General features: G+C 37.3%; 1 protein-coding gene across 3 annotated transcripts in view; it reads right to left on the minus strand.

Annotated features, from left to right (window-relative positions):
* Window positions 1–23,265, minus strand: part of LOC138176096 (L-lactate dehydrogenase B chain) — a 42,637-nt gene that overhangs the window by 13,758 nt on the left and 5,614 nt on the right. The window contains exons 1-4 of one of the 3 annotated variants that reach the window (XM_069106818.1): window positions 22,047–22,070; window positions 11,347–11,481; window positions 4,661–4,778; window positions 806–979 (exon numbers count right to left, since the gene is read on the minus strand). In XM_069106818.1, the coding sequence (XP_068962919.1) occupies window positions 806–979; window positions 4,661–4,778; window positions 11,347–11,475 (421 nt within the window). In that variant the 5' untranslated portion in view covers window positions 11,476–11,481; window positions 22,047–22,070. Of the gene's footprint in view, window positions 1–805; window positions 980–4,660; window positions 4,779–11,346; window positions 11,482–19,244; window positions 19,402–22,046; window positions 22,071–23,265 lie in introns of those variants that run through there. The other 2 variants (XM_069106819.1, XM_069106820.1) reach the window with 2 other exon arrangements.

Genomic DNA, 23,265 nt, shown 5'->3' on the forward strand with positions numbered 1-23,265 from the left:
TCCCCTAAAAGATTCTAAACACCACAAAAGCAGGAACTGGGCTTTACCTAACCTTTGGATCTCCTTCAAAGCTTAGACAATGATCTTTACATGACAGGTTTTTAAAAAGGTATTTGAGTGTTTTGTTAATCTCAGTGTGAAAATGCTATCAGAGAAGGACAAGGCTCTTAAGGAAGAAGTTTTCCATATATTTGGAATAAGATTAAAAAATGAATATGCATAGGAGTGATGTTAAAAAAGAAGGGCATCAATATTTTTTTTTAATAGAAGTCATTGTCTTTCAAAATTCACCTCTGTCAAGTCTTTTCAGATTTGCAGCCAGTAGGAACATGAAATTCATTGTGTTCCTCAAGACAGAAGAGCAAGATAGTGAAGTGAAATAACTTGTTACCAATTAAGGTTGGAGCTTTCTAATGTTTTCTTATATATAACATTACACAAAATTTTTTTTTGAGACTTAAAGGTGTGAATGGTCAATAAAAACATACCAGGACTGAGAGAGGAAACCTTTAATGTCCCTACTCCTAGAAGTCACAAGTTGTCATTTTGTAGGCTAACCATGGTGTAAAGTAATGTAATATAACTTGTTTCCTAATGAAAGGCAAACAAGGAATAACCGATCAAGGGTTTGGATGTCAGAAAAACTTGATTTTTTCCCATTTAGGCTCACTACTGTATGTCTTATACACTTACTAACACAGATTTAATTAAAAAGTAAAAGTAAAAAAAAGCCTTAGGAACTTAGTGAATCAAGTTAAGGAAAGTTAAGGTGTTATATTTAGAGAAGTTAAGGTGCTATATTTACCTGGGTTGGAAACCACAATTATGATACAGTCTGGGCTATACTTTACAATCTGGGGAATAATAAATTTGAAGACATTCACATTCCTCTGCACCAGATTGAGGCGACTCTCTCCCTCTTGTTGGCGGACTCCTGCAGTCACTACAACAATCTTGGAACCAGCAGTGACAGAGTAATCTGTAAGGAAAAAACAGAGGGTTAAAATGATTATATTTTCAAATTAACTATTGGCACCTATAATATAAGAAGGAGCTCAATAAATGTTTCACGAATGAATTAATGAACCATAAGAAACATTTCCCAATAACTTTGTACTCTGTAATGGGATTTTCCTACAAAACTCCACGAAACAAGACCAAGGAAGGAATGGCTTTAAGATTTGTATTTTTTTTTTATTTTTGAAAATGACCTGTCATTAAATTTTTTAAAATAAGTTAATAGTCATACATTAACCCTGAAGGCATACTAATAGTTGGAAGATTAGAAGATCTTCATTCAAAAGGTTTAATAAAAAGACCTCAGAGCAAGAAAAGTCTTCAGAAGTCACTTTCAGTGATTTTGTCAGTTATAGCAGAATTAAGGAAGAGTCACATTCAGTCAAATCTTTATCATTCTGAAAGGACACAGCTCATTCCACTTTTCAATAGTTTTTAGAAAGTTTTTCCTACATTGATCCCAAATGAGTGCCTCTTCAGCTTCTTCCCATAGTTCCCTTTAGGACCAAGAAGAAGGCTAAGCAGTTTTCCATATAATAGCTATGCAAATAGTTAAACAAGGCTATCTCCTCAAAAAACCTTCTTCTTCCCTCTTAAACACCCCAGTTCCTTCAACTAGTGGTCCTCATATAGCATGATCCTAAGACCCTTTTCCATTGTAGTTTCGCTCCTCTGGATAATCCCTACTATGTCAATGGCCCTCCTAGAATGTGCCACAAAAAAACTACACACCACACACCAGATGTGGTTTCACCACAGTAAAATGGGGCTATGACCTCCAGTGTTAAGCAATCACTCAATTAAATGTTTCAAAGGCACTTGTTGGGACTAGATTGCTTCCATTAGATAAAAGGTTTCCATTAGATAAAAGGCTCCAAAACCTCTGTAATTCAAGAGAACCACCCTCTTGCAGACACAACAGTTTCTTCATTTATAAAACGAAAGAGTTGAACTCAATAACTTCTAAAGTACTTTTTCTAGTTCTAAATTGTTTCTTCAAAGAGCTCTACTGAGTCATTTATCATTCCTGTCTTCTACTTTGGGGCTTCTAATCTATAGTTCTACTCTGAGAGGGTAGAAGGGAAAGATTCAACCTAGACTTCTTCTGTTAGTGAGGGGATTCTGAAGTATCTTGAAATTTAGTTCATTAAAAATCAGATTACCTTATTAAATACTTTCCAATGAGACACAAATGTAGAATTGTGGATGTAGACATCTTGGACATCACATTCTTACAAACGAGGAAACTGAGATCTATCCACCTATCCATTATTTCTTTAGAACTATTTCTTTTATATTTCTAATCAAGTTTTATTTTAGTTTTCAAATATCATCATTTCTCATATAATTTTGAAGCTTTTGCCTTCTACTGCTGGGGAATAACTTTATTTTCCCCTTTAGATTTATTTGATTCATTTCAAATTAGGAAAAAAAATTTGATTTTGTATTTTTATGGCCTTTTTCCAAAGTATATTTATTTTTGGGTGGTGGCTAAATATCAAAAGATATAAGCATAGATCTTCTGACCTGGAAGAGGTACTATGAGTCACCTGGTAAGGTTATATTTTGGAAATTAGAAAATTCAGATATCAACTAATTCCAGCTGATAATCTTGAAAGAGGCATCCATCATGGTCAGGGAAACTTTTGCTCTTGGAAGAACTACATAAATGAACCAGTCTTTAGCAGAAAACAAATACTATGCTCTAGCCAAGTGGCTAGCGCTGTCAAGGATTCTAAATCTAAACTATATTCTACTTTTAAGGGATTTCTTTGAGAAAGGGCAAAGGATCATAAAATTAAAAGATTCGTAGTGGAGAGTGAGAGGATAATAAAGTAGTGAAAATAATTTTTTTCCAAATCACAGAATATAAATATAAAAATGAGAAAGAGAATGGGAATGAGAAAAATATTCATTACAAAGTCAGTTGGTGCAAAGTTTTTATGAGATCTTGAGGAAAATCACTATATTTAACTAGGCACATTTTGTTAATAATATTAAATATTAAAATAATTGAGCTGATAGCTCAACTCTCCTCTCACCATGATCAGTCTCCCTCCAGATAAGTGTTCTTTTCTTCCTCTCTCAATATCACCATCAATCAACAAATATTTATTAAGCATCTACTGTGTGGAAGGCACTGTTCTATGTATTGAGGAATAAATACAGATAAAATATGAAATAATCCCTACACTTACAGAGCATGCAGTCTAATGGAAGATCAGTATGTATAAAAATAGATGCACAACTATAGGTGAATAAAGACAAATATATACAAAGTAGTTAAATACAAGGTAGGGAAGTGGGGAACTAGCAAATGGAGACCATGGATTGAGAAAGGTTTCATGTAGAAGATGGTGCTTTAGCTGTGTCTTAAAAGAAAATGGGGATTCTAGAAGGTGGTACCTTCTAGCATGATGGAATGGAATATAGCAAAAGTAATGGAATATCATTGTTTGAGCAACAGAAAGAAGGCCAGTTTGTTTAGATTGTGGAGTGAAGGGCTGGGGGTAATATCCAATAAAGACATAGTGATAGGCTGGATACAAACTTTAAATGGTTTTAAAAGCTAAACCAAGGAGTTTATGTTTGATTCTAAAGGCCACAGAAAGTTACTAGAGTTGACTAAATAGGGGAGTCACACAGTCAGAACTGTGTTTAAGGAAAAGTATCTAGTGTGGAAGATGGACTGAAGTGGGGAGAGACTTGAGGCAGGGAGGGCACTGCAATAGTCTAGGTAAGAGGTGATGAAGACATGAACTAAGGTGGTCGCCAAATGAATAGAGAGAAGGGATTGGTTGTGAGAGATGGTGTGGAGGTAGAAATGGCAAGATTTGTAGCTGGCATTTGCAGTGAGGGAGAGTGAGTCAAGGAGAAGTATTATTATGAATCTGAGAGACAAGAAGGAATGCTGATTGCTTTGACAGAAATAGTAAAGTCTGAAATAGGGGATGATTTGTAGGGAAAGATCATGAGTCTGATTTTGGGCAGATTGTGTTTGAGATAGCTATAGGACATCCAGTTTGAAATGTCCAACAGGAAAATGTCATAAACTAGAGCTATATTTATAGATCTGTGGGTCATCTGCATAGAGATGATAGTAAAAATATGGGAGCTGCTGAAGTTATTGAAAGTTCATAACTCTCAATAAGAACAGACTGCCTAGGACAGAAACTTGGGGAACAGCCACAGATAGAGGGCATGAAATGATGAGCTAGCAAAAGAAAGGAGCAGCTGAACAAATAGGAGGTGGAGAAAGGTGGCGGGGGTATCAGGAATACCCAATCAGGAGAGAGTATACAGAAGAGCTTGGTCAAGAAGAATTAGGACTGAGAATGACCATTAGATTGGGCATTTAAGAGACTATTGTTAACTTTGGAGAAAACAATTTCAGCTGAATGATGTCAGATTACCAAGAAGTTGAGCAGTGAATGGGAGAAGAGGAAGTGGAATCAGTGAGGACAGAAAGCTTTTTTTCAAGAATTTGGCTGAGAAAAGGAAGAAAGATACAGCACTAACATGAGGAGATCTCAGGATATAGTGAAGGTTTTTAAGGATGGGGAAGGACATCTATTCTATGTTTTTTAAATTATGAAAAATTCATTTACAGTATCAACATATAGTAATACAGATTTGAAACTACCTTTATCAGCCACAATTTTAGGAGTCTGAAGAAATAAGCTCCCATGCTGCAGATCCATCATTTCTCCTTTAAGTTTGTCTTCCAAAACATCAACAAGGGCAAGTTCATCGGCAAGACTCTACAAATACAAAAGCAGGCCTTTTAATAACAAAATATTAAGAAAATCCAGTCTTTGCCCTGGAAAGATTTTGTCTCTGAAGCTGTGCGATAATATCTAAGAACTAGGTGAAATATAAATGGTCATCTGGTATTTTGCTTACCTCAAAGGATCATAGATTTTGAGCTAGAAGGAACCTCATGGATCTAATTTGACCCCTTAATTTTACAGATAAGATAACTGAGTGTCAGAAGTATAGTCACTTTCCCAAGGTCATACAGGTATATTAAGTGTTTAAACTGGGATTTAAATTCATATCACCTGCCTCCAAATTTAGTCCCATATATATATAAAATTCCATTTATATTTAATGCCATTTCCTACTTCTATGATGAGAGTACTTAAATACTATTAACACACTATTCATTGTATGTCTTTGTTTAAGAAACTTCATAATTTCAAAACAATATGAGAAGAAAAGCATTTCTTGTTGATTTAGCAAATTTCTGAGATTAAAAAACCTGAGTATTAAATTATACATATTAAGACTTGAGAATTGAGATTTACATTACCCTTTAAACTACTGCAAGACTAATAAGGAGAAATAAAATATATAAAAAGTTATTATAGCACTGTTACAACCTGAAAATGGGCCCTGATAGCATAATATTATATTTTTTAAGAGACTGAAAGAGACTAGTCAATTCAGCTTACAGATGAAGAAGCTAAGATGCAGAGAGGTGAATGAAGAGTTTTCCATTAGATCACATGGTTACATAAGCAGAGCCAACTGTTAGGTCCTCTAGTGCTCTTTCCATTTCATTACCTTGTCCCTTGGCAGAAGAAGTGATTCAAGTCAACTTGAATGTTGTATCTAAATAAGCTAAATTTGGTCAACATGCCATTATGCTTAGAGTAGATTATTTGGATTTGCTAATATAGGTTGTTTGACTTAAGTTCCTTCAGGATTTCACATCGTTTTATGGAAAAACCTTACTAATTCTAGCAAAGCTGATTTCTAATTCTGACAAATACTGCCTCAGCTAATTACTAGAATACCTTAGAATTACAGATCATCCAGACAGGAATTCATTTTAAAATATTTACTTATTACATCAGGGTGTAATAGCACATTATTCAGTTCCAAATATGTACCTACAGCTTTAGTGGGAGCTAGGTGGCACAGTAAAGTACCAGATCTGGAATCAGGAAGATTCATTTCCTCGAGTTCAAATCAGGTCTCAGACATTTACTAGCTGTGTGACCCTGGGCAAGTTACTTAACCTTGTTTGCCTTAGTTTCCTCATCTATAAAATGAGCTGAAGAATGAAATGGCAAACCATTTCTGTATCTTTCCCAAGATAACCCCAAATTGGGTCATGAAGAGTCAAACATGACTGAACAACAAAACCTAAAGCTATGAAACAGCATTTCTTTTTAAATGTTAATTCATATTTTTCACTAATTTAAATTGGCCCTCTCTAACACAAATTTTATTGTGTTTCTTATTTTCCTTTTGTAATCACCAAATAGTAACCAAGCTTAAAATGGAAGTTACAAAAGAAATAGAAAAGAAATGTAGATGAGTTTCCACTAATTCTAATAGGTCCACTTTTCCTTTTTATCTAAATTTAAGGAAATTCCAAAAATGAATTTAGAAGAGCTACTCCTTAAAGCTTGAAGACACTTAAATTAGAAACTTGGGAAGAATACACTGTGGTGGAACGTGAGACCCTTTTCAGATTTCAACATGAAGGAAATTGTCATGCCTTGCCCTAGAGATGAATTTAGTCCGGAGGGGATGCCACCAGTCTGGATAGGACAAGTTCCCTTAGCCATGTCCAATAATTCAGGAAAGTATGACCTCTCCTAAAATTATCCCAAGCCTGGAGTACTCCACTGAGACTAAACGGCTTCAATAATGACTTATTTCCAGGTATTTGAATTTACTATAGTGTACTAGTTCCCAAAAAGGGAGGTAAGGAAGGGAGAATTCATATGTACATCAAGCATTTTTGCTTTTATCATTATTTAACTCCAACAAATATTCAATGTGATTCAGTATGTCAACATAATAAACCTATGTCATGTAAACTGAGCAATATTTTGTACTTATTCTTTATTCATTGAAAGATGCTACAAATGTACAATAAGACCCAGAACTGAAGATGTGGAAGAGAGCAAAACTTTAGGAAATTACAGTGTTTTAAAATGATCCCAAATGTTTCTCTGAAACAAAGGCTCATCTTTGTAACGCCAGTATTTTCCTGGTCATGCTGTATGGTTGTGAATCATGATGGTTCAGTTGAAGTTGGGGATCGACCACAGGGCAATGGAGAGATGGATAGTGGATATGAGCAGGCCGTAACCCATTGTAAATGAAAACCTGCTCAAAAGAAGGTCAATAAAGAATGGTCTTTAAAAAATGAATGAGTGACCAAGGGAGAGGGAGAGAGACAGAGAGAGATGGGTCCAACACAGAGCAAGAGGGAGGGATAAGTAATGTTCAGAAGTCCACATGATCCACTGGTAGCCACATGATTTCAAAAGGGCTTAGAGGAATGTCACACCTTAGATGAGCATGAGTGGATAAGTATCATTAGAGGAAATGCCCACATTGATGATATGCTCCATTTAAGTATAGAAGTATATAGTAGTTATACGATCTGAAACCAAAATGCCCTTAACTCTCTATGTTGTTCAAGGTCACACTGCATATAAAAAATCAGAGTTACAACTAGCTCTGGAAAGATAGATGGGAACCAGATTGTTCAGGTCATATAAATGCCCTAAATGTATTATTTCAAGATGTATATGACTCAATAAGACAGCCTGATACAGCAGAAACCACACTGCATCTATTATTAGAGAGACTGAGCTCTTTCTTTTTTCAATGATTTTGTTCTATTTTCAACATTTGTTCTTTTACTATTTCTGGATAATTTGGTCAATTCAGCATCTTACAATTGGATTTCTTTCTCTAAAATGCCATTTTTAAATTAAAACATTTAAATTTAACTTAAAGTATGCTATATGTACTGCATTGCAGCCCTGGGTCCAATTAGGCAAATTCTTCATTTATTTTGTTAAAAAAAAAAAAGGGGGGGAACACAAAAGCACTAAAATAATAGACCACTTGATAATACTCATGGTGCTCTGTCAAGAAACTGAGCAGTAATGAATGTTAGCTTATTTTAGTAGCACCACATGTGTGATGGTGAAGATAAAAAAGAGCAAAAGAATGCAGGCTTTAAGCGCAAGAGGATGTCACATGATCTTAGATCCTGTTCTCCTGTTTCAGTGGGTGTGAAAAAAATTGGCTGAGAAATTCATACTCAGCAACCAAGGAAGGAAGAGATTCAGCTCTTTAAAAACATCGCTGAAGTTCTGAATTTAGATGCACATACACTAATTAAAATTCTAGACAGCCTACAGTCACACAAATAGAAAACGTGATTCGGTACTAAAATCTTTTGGGATTTAAATAAATCATCCCTTTACTCCTAAATTTAATCGCCTGTTAATTCATATAGCTAGGAAATGTGTGTGTGTGTGTGTGTGGTATCCGTACCTATGTACCCATATACACACATACATTTATAGTTATACACACACATATATTTATGTGTTTATGCTACCAAAATATTATTTATGTTACCAAAATATTGTTTGAAAGACTAATAATTCAAGCTTTATTGCAGGAGTGGTCATTTTGTTACTAAGAAACGAGGTTATTAGCCATGATACTAGTGGTATGGATCTTGGTAAGTGGTGATTAAAATGACTTTTTTCAAACTATTTAGCCCCAATGTAGACCAGACTTTAGCTTTACAATCTTTCCCTTTCTTCTCTACAAGACTTATGGCTTCCAGTAATCATTCTGTGGCTTCTGAAATCATACAACATTGTAAATGCTTCTCTGCTTTAGTATCTTAATAGATTGGTATCCACCTTCCCCAGTGACCTTGCCTTCTCTTACCTCTCCACTTGAAGTCCTTGTGTTCCAATTAAAAAATATATATATAACTTAAAACCATAACTCATTAATATAGATTTATAAATTTCTAAATAATGAAAACAAATATTTTTTCAAGAGGAAGCTAGCCACCATTATTTTCAGTCTTCTCAAATAGCAAATAATTTTAACTATTCTTCCCAAAGACTACATAGAATATTTTCATTTTGTGAACCAGAAATTTAAAGTAAAGAGTCATACAAAGAAGTGGAAGAGAGAGAATTTACCCTGTCATTTGAGGTACCTTGTCACCAAAAGCTATATGACCACTTATTATAGACATTTAAGGGGAAATGTCATGCTTTAGAAAGGGATTGGACTAGAAATCTTCTAAGGTTCCTTCAGTTTCTAAGAACTGTTCATTTCATAAATTCTTTCTGCTACTTAAAGCAAATAAAAGGGCTTTTCTTACACGAGTCTTAGAAATGTCATTGTAAGATAAGACATTCGTTGTTATTTGGGGGATCTCCAGTATCTAACACAATGCTTTACACAAAAAGGTGCATAATATATTTCTGTTAAGCCCAATTGATCTAGAAGATGTTTTTTTTGAAAAACCAAATCTTTTCATTCACTTAAGAGGAAACCTTAGAATTAAGTCCCTTAGTGAAAATGAAATACTCCCTTGTTAAAATATGGATGGTTTTTATTTTCAATATCTGGAAAGCTTAATATCAGCCCCAAGAAAAATCCAAATTCACAAAAGTGGATGGAAAAAAAAATATATATATATATATATATATTTTAGACCCTATCATCTTCTTTATTTTAAATCCCTAAATTCCAGCAGAGAAAATACATGTCTAGCTAGAGCAACTGGTTTTTTTTTTCAAACTGGAAATGAAAACTTAGGTATAATTTGCCTTAAGTTTTCTAGGACTTGGGGGTGGGGGTTTTTTCTCTTTCTGGAGCTATACTTAATTCCAGACACCTAGTACATTCATATCAGATAAAGGAAAATAAAAGGAAGTAATTCATTTTTTGTAGACATTGATTTTTCCCAAAATCATAGTTAGCAAGGATGGTATGGTGTGGTAAAAAAAGAACACAAGATTTGAAGGTATAGGACCTAAATCTAATCCCATTCCTGCCACTCACTACCTGTGTGACTTTGATATATAACCTGATACTCAGTCCCTTCATCTGCAGAATGGGACGAGTGGTGGTGGTAGTGGTCTAGGAAGTGACTTCTAAGACTCCTTTCAAGCTCTGTGATCCAATGAACTGGCAGGATAAGGTACCAGACACTGAGGTCCTTTCTCAAACTAAACTGCCAAGCATTCAAACTCTACTGCTGAGAATACAACTCTAATGGGCTGACCACACCGTTCGAATGCTAAATATGTATTTGCCTAAAAGACTATTTTACAAGAAATTCACATGAGGCAAGTGCTCACATGGTGGTCAGAAGATGCAGTACAAAGACACTCTCAAGGTCTCTCAAAAGTATGTTGGAATCGATTGCATGACATGGGAGACACTGGCACAGGACTGCTCAGCATGGCGTCCCCTCATCAAAGAAGGTGCTATGCTCTATGAGCAAAGCAGAATTAAATAGCTCAAAAGGAATGCAAGATGCATAAATTTAGAGAATTCACCCCAAATGTTCACATGGACCATTTGTGCCGGACCTGTGGTAGAGCATTCTGAGCTCATATTGTTCTAATCAGCTAGTTAGACCCATTGTAACTCGACTCTAACATAGCTATGTCATTTTGTTCCTCTTCAAGAAGGAAGGACAAGAACCAACCAACATGTCCCCTCGTCCATCTTCAACATGAAGCCTCAGCAAACATTTCTGAAAAGTAGTCAACTGGACTCCACTCAAACGCTTCAACTAATTTGGAACGATTTCAAAAGGTAGTTTTTCCATTTGGGGACATTTCTAATTATTAGGAAGCTATTCATTTTTATCAGGACCAAGTGTATAATATGCTTTTTAGGTCCATTTCTTGGGTTTCTCCCACTAAGGAAAATATTGAGAACTTGAAACATCTGAACTCTGAAAATGCTAAAACTGCATGGTCAAGGAATTGTACAGGCATAATTCACAATTAGTACAATGATCCATTGTATTTAGTGGAAGAAAAAAACTTGCCTTTTTTTCCCCCTCCCCCTACATTTAAGGAATCCATTAGAATGAAGCAAAGCTTTGAAAGAAAAATGGGGGGGGGGAGGGGAATGGAATTGAATAGGGTACCAAACGTTCTCTAAGCCAGAGGAAAGTTACTTGAGACTTGGCCTAGAAGAGGTATGCATAGGGCTAGCTAGAACAAGTGGTGTGAGGAATGAATTAAAATATAGCCCTTAATAAGGACCAGGAAAGAGAGTAGGAGAGGAACAGCTAATTGTACTCTGCCAGTTCCAAGGTCCCAATTGTAAATTTAACAGATGGCTCATGTCTTCTTCAATTATTAATTGGGCCCCAAATAACAAGGCTATACATAGTTCCTTTTTAGACTATCAAAACTGTTCTTTTAATAACATGATTCATTTCTGAAAAGAACACAGATAATATATAACTAGTCTAAGTTACAATAGCCATGTACTGTATTAGCCATTCTGGAAATGTACCTTTGCAAGTATGCTGATAGCACAGGCCATACCAACTTGTCCAACACCCACAACAGTAATCTTATTGTTTGGGGCTGCTGCCTCCTCTTCTGCAACTGGCACAATCAGTTTTTCTTTGAGAGTAGCCATTTTGTTCTGCAAAAAAATAACAAAAAAACTTTATGTGCACATGTATACTTGAATTGAGATGTTATCTTCATACAGTTACTGGAGTAATTTGCTAACTAAAGTGCAAGATTGGGATGCCAAAAGAATATTATGAAGAATTCAGAGAGTATTTTTTTTTAAATAGATGGTGCATTTAGGGGAAGATTTTAATCTAAGTAGTCACACACAATTTCATTTTGGCTAACATTATTCTAATTCCTTTCCTCTTATTCATTTCCCCCTTCATTTTCAACACAAGTCTTTCCTTTATGCCTCAATCTGCTTGTTGTTGCATTTTTAAATCACTACAAAATTTTGCTCAACGTGACTTTATTCATAATAGTGCCTTAATTTTGGGGATGGTCCTTATCTGCACTTTTTTCAGATCAGACCTATAATTTCATTGGCATGGGGAGCTAGGAGGAAGAAAATTCCCTTGGCCATACCTACTCTGAAAATTTTTTTTTGGAAGAGGAAAGGCAGGGTAATTGGGGTAAGTGACTTGCCCAAGGTCACATGGCTAGTGTCAAGTATCTGAGGTCACATTGGAACTCAGGTCCTCCTGACTCCAGGGCCAGTGCTCTTATTCACTGCACCACCTAGTTGCCCTGTGACTGAAACTTGCAGTCTTAAAAGAGTCATCTATGGCAGTGGTGTCAAATTCAAATAGAAACGGGGCCACTCATCTGTATATGAGGATCCCTATGACCACATGACTTAGTTAAAATATAATATTCTCTATTTTTATTTTGTTAAGCATTTCCCAATTATATTTTAATCTTGTTTTGGCTGCACTAAGGAGTCATGGGGCACATGTTTGTGAGTTTAAGTGACTTGCCTGGGCTGACAGTATGTGTTAGAGATGAAACCTAAGGTCTTCTTGATGCCAGGGCTAGATCTCTATCTACTATTCCATGACCCCACTCTTTCTGCTGTACTAATAAGAAATTTATAATGTACTCAAACAGCCATGAAGTTCAAGTACTAAAAACAGTTTAAGCTAGAGCTAAAAAAGCAGACTGGGAGTGTAAGAATTTGTAGTTAAAAAACAAACAAAACAATTAACTAATATGATATATGTGGAACTAATAGCCAGAAGGGGATATCTCCAAACAGGAGGAGGAGCCTGGGGAGGAACTACTTTGGGAAACCTCAAGCTAGGGGTCTGGTAGTTTCCTATTTTAACTACTTATTCTTGCTAACTAGGTGCTAAGCCCAGTTTATTTTACCTGCTGCATTAGTACAGTTGCTGCCAGCATCCTCTAGATGAAGCCGGGTTACTATTCTGAAAACAGGACCCATTGCCAAAATGTGTTCTAAATGAAAAGCTAGCAGCTCAGTAGCACTTTTAAGGTTTGAAGCAACTTTACATGTTATTTCATTTGAGTCTCACAACAACCCTGTGAGGCAGGTACTACTATTGTGTCCCTTTCATAGATGAGAAAACTGAGGACAAGAGAGGTTAAGTGATTTGCCCAGGATCACATTGCTAATTAGTATCAGGGAAGATTTGAACTCAGGTCTTCCTAATTCTAACTCCAGCATTCTATCCATGGTTACCTCAAATGTTAAAAGGGAAATTTGAGGTGGAAATTTGAGATAACTTTTTTTTCAGGGCCAACTGTAATGAAATGAAATTTAATATAAATAAATGTAAAGTCTTACATTTGATTATCAGATATATAAATACAAAATTAAGAGATAGATAATTCACATGAAAAATATCTCGGGGTTTTGGTGGATTGGAAATTCAATATGAATCAACAAAGTGATATGGAACTCCAAAATTTTAGATTACATTTTTAAAGGCTGCTAATTTTAAACTCCACTTGAAAATGAGTACAGCAAGGTAAATGGAGAAAAAGAAAAAAAAATGGAAACTGAATGTTGTGAAATGATAATGACCAATCTATGTCCCAAAGAAGAGACATAAGAAGTCACATGCCCACTCATTGGCAGAGGTAGGAGATTCTGCATATGGGGCACTGCATATAATGTCAGACTCCTCTGTGCTAGTTGGTTTTGCTGAACTGGTTTTTTCTTGAACTCTTTTCATCTTTGATGTAAGAGATGGCTCTCTGTGAGAGGAAGGAGTTTATGGAGAAACGAAAGTGATGTAAATACAAAATATATTAATGTAGACTTTATTTTGAAAGAAAACCTTCTACCAGGAAGGCAGATTTACCAAACTAGAGAATGAGGTTTTGGGGGTGGGGTTGCAATTCCTTTGATTTTTTTTTTTTTAGATTATGAAGTCTTAGAGGGCAGTGAATATACTTATCATGTATTTCCCATAGTACTGAGCATGATAAATAAATGTACATAGACTTGCCTTGGCAGTGAATATATTCAAAATAAAATTGCTTTTTAATTTCCTTCAGTGAAGATATTTGCTTTACTTGTAGAAGGCAAATGGTATAGCAGAGTATGTCCTGTTGGGCCATATCATAAGGGATGATCTGTCTTTTAATCACTGGTTCTTTGAACCTATCAGCACTAAAATCAATAGATGCCAAGTACTATAGAGATAGGGCAGCTAGATGGGCACAGTGGCTAGCATGCCAGGCCTGGAGTCAGGAAGACTCATCTTCTTGAGTTCAAATCTGGCCTCAGACACTTACTAGCTGTGTGACTCTGGGCAAGTCATTTAACCCTGTTATAAAACCTCAGTTGCCACATCTATAAAATGAGCTGGAGAAGGAAATGGCAAATGACTCCAGGATCTTTGCAAAGAAAACCCCGAATGAGGTTATAAAGAGTCAAACACTTGAAACAACTATACAGATAACAATCCAAGGGATGAATGCATGGTTTCACATAAGTATTTCGGGAATTAGTGAGACCCCTTTTAGCATCAAAGTTTTTCATTTGAACCATTTTTATGTAAATACCCCTAAAATTCATGTCATAATTTTGTATATCAGAGAGCTAATAGTATTTTAGTGATATCTCAGGGTCATCATTTCAACATTATTTTATTCTTTTCTGAATTCTGTAGTATGATTTTTAAATGTCACCTCTCCTTCTATAGCCCCTTTTCTGTCCAAAAAAAGAAATACATCCCTTCTAAAGTAGTTAGTTGCTTCCAATCTGCTGTGTTCAGGGAGACCAGGGAGTTAAATTCTTTAAAAATTATATGTCAAACTGTTGGAGTTGTGCATTGATTCAATCATTTGGGAGCAAGCAATGTGGAACTATATCCAAAGAGCTATAGAACTGTGCATACCCTTTGATCCAGCAATACCAATGTTAGGTCTATATTCCAAAGACATAAAAATAGGGACAAGAAACTATTTGTACAAAAATATTTATTGCAGCAATGTTTGTGGTGGCTAAGAATTGGAAATCAGAAGGATGCCCTCAGTTGGGTAATGGCTAAACAAGCTGTGGTATATGATAGTAATGGAATTATTATTTGTGCTATAAGAAATGACAAGCAGAATGATTTCAGAAAACCCTGGACTTATATGAACTGATGCATAGTGAAGTGAACAGAACCAGGAGAATGTTGTACACAGTAACAGCAATATTTTTGATGAAGAACTCTGAATGACTTAGTTATTCTCAGCAACACTATGATCCAAGACAATCCCAAGGGACTAATGATGATGCATACTATTCACCTCCAGAGAAAGAACTGATATTGTTTGAATACAGACTTAAAGTATGCTATTTTTCACTTTCTTTCATTTTTTCCCTTTTATTTAAATCTCCTTGTGCCAAATGACTGATATGGAAATGTTTTACATCACTGCATATGTATAACCTATATCTGATTGCTTACCATCTTAGGGGAATGAGGAGAGAAGGGAGGGATAAAATTTGGAACCCAAAACTTTAAATAAAAATGTTTTTAAAAATTGAAAACAAACAAAACCAAAAAAACTATACTACTGGTGGGGTTCATATACAGTGATCAAAATAAGAATAAAAAGTACCTGAAATGTGAAAAAAAATATGCCAAGTATGAGTTAGAAATATGACTGTATGAAGATTTATAGAGCCATGGGCAGGAATTTTTATGGAAGGTATTTTGAATGCTTAGAAGTCACTTTTTGTTTGTTTTCCAACCAGTCTTCCCAAGAGCTGAGGTTGAATAGAATTACTTTGGCAATTCTTGGATAGATAATTTCCTGTCTGTAGTTATTCCTGCAGCTCAAATAGATACCAACTCCTCCATTTGTAGGCCTTCTAAACATTAGTGTATGGTTTAATGAGTTGCTATGGCCAAAGAAACTCATCACTTATTGACCAAACTTATGACAGTGAACTTCAAACTTAGTCCTCTATAAAACATACAGTCAAAGATTAGGCATAGTGATGAGGTAGAAAAAAGTGCTTGAGGCAGATGGAGACAAGTAGGAAGTGAGATAGGAGATAAGACCAGGATGTGACCAGACAGAAAAGAGATCAAAGAAGACAGTGATCTCCACCCCTTTTCCCGAAAGATTTCTCCTGCCTAGTGATTGACTGGGAAAATGAAGGTGATGCAAACAGTGCTCTAAGGGTTAAAAATATTAAGGGTTGCTTTTCCAGTACTTTGTGAATGCCTTAGTTTATTCTGTAACCTGAAGGCACCCAAAAGTCCTTTCCCCCTTATCTTGAACCTGCACCAAAAGTAGGGCTTTTGTCTCTGTCATCCTATGTCATCCTGTCCTGTCTCTAATCTTTAACCCCCATTATTAAAATATCTAAAATGACATCATCCTGAAACCTCCATATAAGCATAACTCCCTCAAATATCGGGGCCTCACTTAGTTTTCTTGCTAAGGAGGCCCATGATACTTTTCCACACAAAATAAACATTCTCCTCTTGGCTTAAGGTCTAAGTGAATTTTTTCGCATCTGAACCATGTTTCCCAACTCTAAACCTCATCAATTGGACCCATAGCAAAAGTCCCTTTCTGCATTCTATGACGTATGTTCTGCCACTGGAGCCTTTAAAGATATCAAGGTCACCTCCACAGCATAAGCATCAAAATAGGACAAGTGTCTCCTCTACAGAGGGTGCTAGATTAAATGACTTCTTTGCTCCCTTCCAATGCATAATTCATGATCCTTTGTGGAGGTGTCAATATGCTGATGCTGCCTTTTCAAAGGTTGCACTTTCTCATATACCTACTTTTTTTTAAAAGAAGAAAGATGGCAATTAATTTTCCATTTTCCTACCTAAAACAAAGGCAATATCTATGATATTCAGATAAAAAAAAACCATCCTATTTGAGCAGGTGCAGAAGAAAAAAATGTCACATCCCTTCTTGATGAAAAAATGTGAAAACACAATCTCCTTCCTAGCTATTATTTAAGTGATTCTTATTTTTAAATATACACTGGAGTAGAGGTAGGAAGAAGTGTGTGTTGGGGAAACAAGTACTGGACGTAGAGTCAGAAAGATCTGAATTCAAAACTAGCCTCAGATTCTTAGTAGTTTATGTGGCTAGGGAAATGACAAGTGACAAATCAGCTTCTATCTGCCTTCAATTTCCTCATCTGTAAAAGGGGGACAATAACACCTTGTTTTAAGGATAAAATGTGATAACATTTATAAAGAGATTTGCAAACCTTAAAGCACTACAAAATGCTAGTTGTTTTTTCTGTCTTGCTCTTAAATGTTGGCTCTAGAAATAAGTAACATTAAGCACACAAAATATTCCAACTTGGACATGTTATAACTTAGATCTTCAAAGTAACCAATGATTATCTGTCTTCCTTTTGGATTTATTTGGGCCATTGTGATACACTCACCTGTTGTCTTTAAGGGATTAATGAAAGCTCAGCTCACTGAATTAGCTGTATACATATATACAAGCAGGATGGCTACTTGCACTCCAGTCCCTCAGACCTAGCACCCACATCCCCCTCGACCTACATAAATGTACTCACATTATTTGCCCAGACATGTTATAGAATGTAAACAGACCTAGGCAGGTGAGTATTAATAAAAACAAGCTAGGAAGGTTCTAAGAACCATTTGCTTTTATTACACAAAACAGGCTTATTATGTCTTGTCATCCCTCTGGGGCCTTTCAGAGAATCCTCCAGAGATTAACTTCAATCACAAAGCTCCTTGTCTTAGGAGATCTTTCTCAAGTATAGTTCTTTAAACTATATGTGTGTGTACATGTATTTTGATTTTAGTTGTTCAGATCTTTTACTTCCACAAGCCCAACTGCTTGAACTTGAACCACTTCACTTGTACAAAAAATGAAGATTTATCTGTTCATAAAATAGCATAGCAGGGCTATCTGCAATAGTATTTGGTATATGAATTGCACCCCCCAGCAATAATGGATATGAAGAATTAAAAGAAATAAGGGAAGCCTTGTAGGCAGAGATGCAGGGTAAAGAAAAACCAATTAAATGATTGCACAGGAAAACGAGTTATAGAAATGAAGTCAAATGCAAACAACAGATTTTGAAATTCAGTAATGTTAATAATAGTATTCAAGGTTTTAAGTACTCACACTTTCTTTTGATAAAGGCTGTACTGTTAGTAAAGTTAGCATAAACTTTAAGGAAGTGTAAACTGTTAGTAAAGTGTTAGGTTTCATGTATGATCAATCGCAATCACTTTCATAGGTCCTGTTGTTTTTAGGATTAGATTCTGTGGGGGCTGTTAATAGTGAGTCTGTTGCGGGAGCATGTACATCATCAAAACAAAATGTATGGTTTAAAAAAAGAGAAAAATTCTTTTTCTCGACTTTAAACAAATGGTACCTCTCCCACCTCCCCCTCTTGGGGCCTATTAATTGCAGGCTGCATGCTTTTTGCCTCCCACACATACAGCCTGTGTGCTGCTCTGCTCTGCACCACACTGTACACAGAAGCTAAGGCAGAGGAAGATGCTGAGACAGTAACAGCCACAGCTCCCATCAGAAAAAGGTCTCTGGAGAGAGACTAGGCCATTTCGACTCAGCATACGGAGATGGCAAGATCAACAAAACCCATGAAGAAAAGCCTGGAAAGAATTGGACAGCCAATTACTTGACACGCACGGAGTAGGGGGCTATGTCTTCTTCCCTATGTGTAGTACAGCATTCGCTTTCGAATCGATCCTACGTTTCTGCTCTTCCCTCGACTATTGGACCGCATCACTATGGATGTCCGTGATGGGCATCCTGAGAAGAGATGGCTCTCCACCCTCTCTCCAATTGGTAGAAGGCCCGGTTCGGAATTATTCCGCTGCTGTCCCTCCGTCCTATTTCTCAGTCTTCCCTCCATCTTCTCCTCTAGGCTCTGCAAACTTCTCCCACCCCCTTACTTCTCCCCTTTCAGCCCCCTAGTTCTCCGGGCACAGTGCCCTGGGTCTCTGCCAGCGGGCACCAGGATGAAGAGAACTCAGTGAACCTCTCAAGGACACAAAGGGCCCTCAGGGTTTGACCGCAGAGACCCATAGGCAACAGGTTTCTTTGCCATGCAGCAGAGACCGGGGTCTGGGCCCTCTTGCTGCAGTGCGGGTAAAAAAAAATTCCACTACCATACATTCTACAGAGCTTCCCTCTCTCCCCGCCAAATGCATCTCCGTTTTCTGGAAAAGCATCTCCGGAACTGCAGAGAAGAGGGAGAGAATCCTAGTGGCTGTCAAGATGTCCAAGGCTCGCCAGAGTTGGAGGGCGAGATACCCTTCTTTCCAGTCCCCTTCTCTCCTGCCCCGACTCCCCCCGCCAAAAAAAAAAAAAATGAACTGCACCTCCACCCCTTCTCGCCTTCCTGATGGAGCAAAGGGACCAAACTCCAGTACCAAAATTTACCTGCTTGAAGAGCAGTCACTGATTGCCTGTGATGAAATTTGTCCCGAACAGAGAAGGCAGTCAGCTACGTCTTTCTCCAGCAGTGCCCTAGCTACAAGGAGAGAGAAGGAGGCGGGGCCCCAGCACCCTCCACTGCCTCTAAGGTTTCTCTATTGTGATTGGAAACTCGAGAGACGCCTGCCCTCCGCTCACTCAATCGCCTTCAAGGACAACGGCTCAAGTATGCAGTCGTCCTTCCCCTTCCCCGGGTAGAGAGAGGGGGAGGGAGGGAGGAGGTCACCTACAGTTTCCACTAGGTCGACTTACAGCTGCCCTTCCTTCTTACAGCTTTATTGCTACGTGTTTGTATAGGTATACACACTCACACGTTTTGACTTTACAAAGTTATTTAAAAAACCCTTTTTCCCGATAAGATCTTTGAGGTGGGCTTTGCTGGCATTTTAAGAATGCAGAACTCACTACCGTTAAAAAAAAATGTCCAAGCTTGAGAACCTCTATCCTAAAGATGCTCCTGAAACTATAATGGCAACTCAATGGTAGGAGATTTCAGAAACAATTCATTTGCCGTCTGACTTTATAAAGTTAGATTTCGTTTTGTTTAATGGAAAAATAAACACCTTATCCCCTCAGAGGTTGGTGTTCCAAAAGAACTTGACTCTTATTTTTTCTTCAGGAAGGGTACCTGACAGGGCCAGAAGTTTGGCAGTACACCAATCAGCAAGCATTTATTAAGCTCTTTTTATGTGCCAGGCATTGTGCCAAGCCCTGGAGGTACAAATACAAAAAATGCAATAATCCCCAATCTTGTAATGAGGGGACCTTCCAGGTTTTGGAGCAATTCAATCCAATTGAACATTCATAAAATACAGGCACTGTGGGAAAACTTCATTACTTCGGGGAGGCTAGGTGGCACAGTGAATAGACCACAGGCCCTTGAGTCAGGAGGACCTGAATTCAAATGTGGCCTCAGAGACTTAACTCCTACTAGCTGTGCGACCTTGGGCAAGTCATTTAACCCAATTGCCTTGACTTCCCCCCTCCAAAAAGCAAAAACAAACAAACAAAAAAACTTCATTACTTCAATATTTCCAGGCATCCAAGATGTGCATTATGTGCGTACTCTCTCCAACTATGGAGACTGCAACCCATCCATCCTTCTAATACCATGAACCTGTTTGATATCCATATCCCCTTGTAAATCTTCCATAAAGATGAAGGATCCCCCTATGTGCTATGGGATTTTGTAGAATCTCCAGCATCATGTTTATTCTTTGATGTTGGTCAGGTAATTGAATCACCTTTTTTTCCCCCAAAGGGCAGTTTATTGTGATTCCAATGCAAGAGGGCAGAGTTTCTAGTGAATCAGTGACTTAATTGGGGTAAAACTGATATTTTTATACAAAAAGGACCTGGAAAGGATCTGGATGGGTTAAGGACTGGAAAATAGTCTGGAGTGGGCCAGTTGCAAAGACAAAAGTACTATAAAGTAAGCTAATTAGGTTATCTAGATGGAATTCAGGAGGAGGAGGAGGAGTAAAGTGCAAGTAGTCTGGGTGGGCCAAGTTAGAGAGTGAAAGCAATATCAAGTAAGCTAATTAGGTGATCTAGGAGGGCTAGTGCCTTGGACACCAAAGATCTGGGCTGCTGAAATGTATGGGAAAATTCAGGGACTAGGTTGCTTTCAAAGACATGGTGTCTTTTCTTTTGTCCAGGTCCCATCATCCCATCATTCCCTCCTCAAACAAATGGTACCCAAATCTTTTGGGGTAAGGGGTGAAGGTCTTGGCTTCTAAAACTGCTTCTGTCTGAATAAACTGTTTGATAAACCCCACTACCACCCTAGTTTCTGGGATAAGAACTTCCAATTTGACAAAATCTCCTGGGAAAACTGGAAAACAACACAGCAGAAACCAGGTATAGACCAACATTTTACACTGTATTCCAAGATAAGGTCAAAATGGGTGCATGATTTAGACATAAAGGGCAATACTATAAGTAAATTAGGAGAGTGAGGAATAATTTATCTGTCAGATCTATGAGGTACTGAATAATTCGTGATCAAGCAAGAGATACAGAGCATTGGGAAGTGTAAAATGAATAATTTTGATTATATTAAATTTAAAAAATTTTGCACAAACAACCAATGCAGCCAAGATTAGAAGGAAAGCAGAAAGCTGGGAAACAATCTTTACAGCAAGTGTCTCTGCTAAAGGTTTCATTTCTCAAATAAGTAGAGAACTGATACAAATTTATAAGAACACAAGCTATTTCCCAATTGATAAATGGTCAAAGGACATGAAGAGACTGTTTTCAGATGAAAAAATCAAAGCTATCTATAGTCATGAATAAATGCTCTAAATAACTATTGATTAGGGAAATGCAAATTAAAAATAACTCTGAGGTATCACCTCACACTTATCAGATTGGCAGAAAAGAAAATGACAAATTTTGGATGGAATGTGGAAAAATTGTGACACTAATGCATTGTTGGTGGAGTTGTAAACTGATCCAGCTGTTCTGGAGGGCAATTTGGAACTATGCCCAAAGACCTATAAAACTGTGTATACCCTTTGATCCAGTATTAGGTCTGTATTGAAGAGATTCTTTAAAAGGGAAAAAGACCTATTTGTACAAAAATATTTATACCAACTCTTTTTATAGTGGCTAAGAATGGGAAATTGAGAAGATGCTCATCAATTGAGCAATGTCTGAACAAGTTGTGGTGTATGATCACAATGGGATATTTTTGTGCTATAAGAAATGACAAACAAAATGGTTTCAGAAAAACCTGGAAAGACTTACATGAACTGATGCAAAGTGAAGTGAGTAAAACCAGGAAAATATTGTAGACAGTATCAGCAGCATTATATGATGATCAACCATGAATGACTTGGCTCTTCTCAGCATTACAATGATCCAAGACAATTCCAAAGGCCTCATGATGGAAAATGCTCTCCACATCCAGAGAAGAACTGCTGGAGTCTGAATGCAGAGCAGAACATACTATTTTCACTTTCTTTTTTTTTTATCCTTTCACAAAATGACTAAAATGAAAATGCTGCTATTAGTCCTTCTCAAAGAGGACCAGGACATCAGGGAGATGATACCATGGCATGCAAGTGGATTGGATGTAAGTGTGTGTGTGTGGGAGGAGGGGGGAGGGGATCCTGTGTAAAGTCAACAGCCTCACTTTCTTCTCCAATCATGTAGGTCCAGTGGCCAGATATGGACCATGACAAGTGGAGATGGCCCAGAATGCAGTGGGGGACCTTGGCATTTTCTTTTTTGTTGTTGTTGTTTTGCTTTTTGGAGGGCTATTGGGGTTGTGACTTGCCCAAGGTCACATGACTAGTTTTTGTGTTAGATGTCTGAGGTCACATTTGAACTTAGATCCTCCTGACTCCAGGGCCGGTGCTCTAGGTGTACCACCTAGCTGCCCTGGACCTTGGCTTTTTCAAGTTAAGGTCTTTACCAGGTCTCAGTTTGACTAAGGCAGTGCCCATTCAATGATTAAAGCTTAAAAAAAATGAGGCAAAGAATGGCCTCTCAAAAAAAAAAAAAAAAACCCTAGTTCTGGGAGAGAGAGACCCTCAGAGTTTCTGGCCAAAACAGAAACAATTGTTATTTACGTTCGTTCTGAGCCAGTCAGGACCCAAATGATGATTTAGCAGGGCTTGGTCTGGGACCATAGTAATTGGGAGTTAAGACTGGTCTTCAAGAGAAAAAAAACCAAAACAACAACAAAAGTTTCAGAGAATAAAATTTACAATTCCTTTGGACAGAGAACAGGCAGGTAAGGGTATGATACTTATTGTGGAGAGAGAAGAAAGAAGAAGAAAGACTGAAAGAGAGAAAGAGGAAGGAAGGAAAGAAGGAAGGAAGGAAGGAAGGAAGGAAGGAAGGAAGGAAGGAAGGAAGGAAGGAAGGGAGAGAGGGAGGGAGGAAGGGAGGAAGGGAGAGAGGGAGGGAGGGAAGGAGAGAGGGAGGGAGGAAAGGAGAGAGGAAGGGAGGGAGGGAGGAA

This window comes from Petaurus breviceps, unplaced genomic scaffold (assembly GCF_028583685.1).
Source record: "Petaurus breviceps papuanus isolate PSGF00001 unplaced genomic scaffold, PetGlider_PUasm1.0 81, whole genome shotgun sequence".
Lineage (NCBI taxonomy): Eukaryota > Metazoa > Chordata > Mammalia > Diprotodontia > Petauridae > Petaurus > Petaurus breviceps.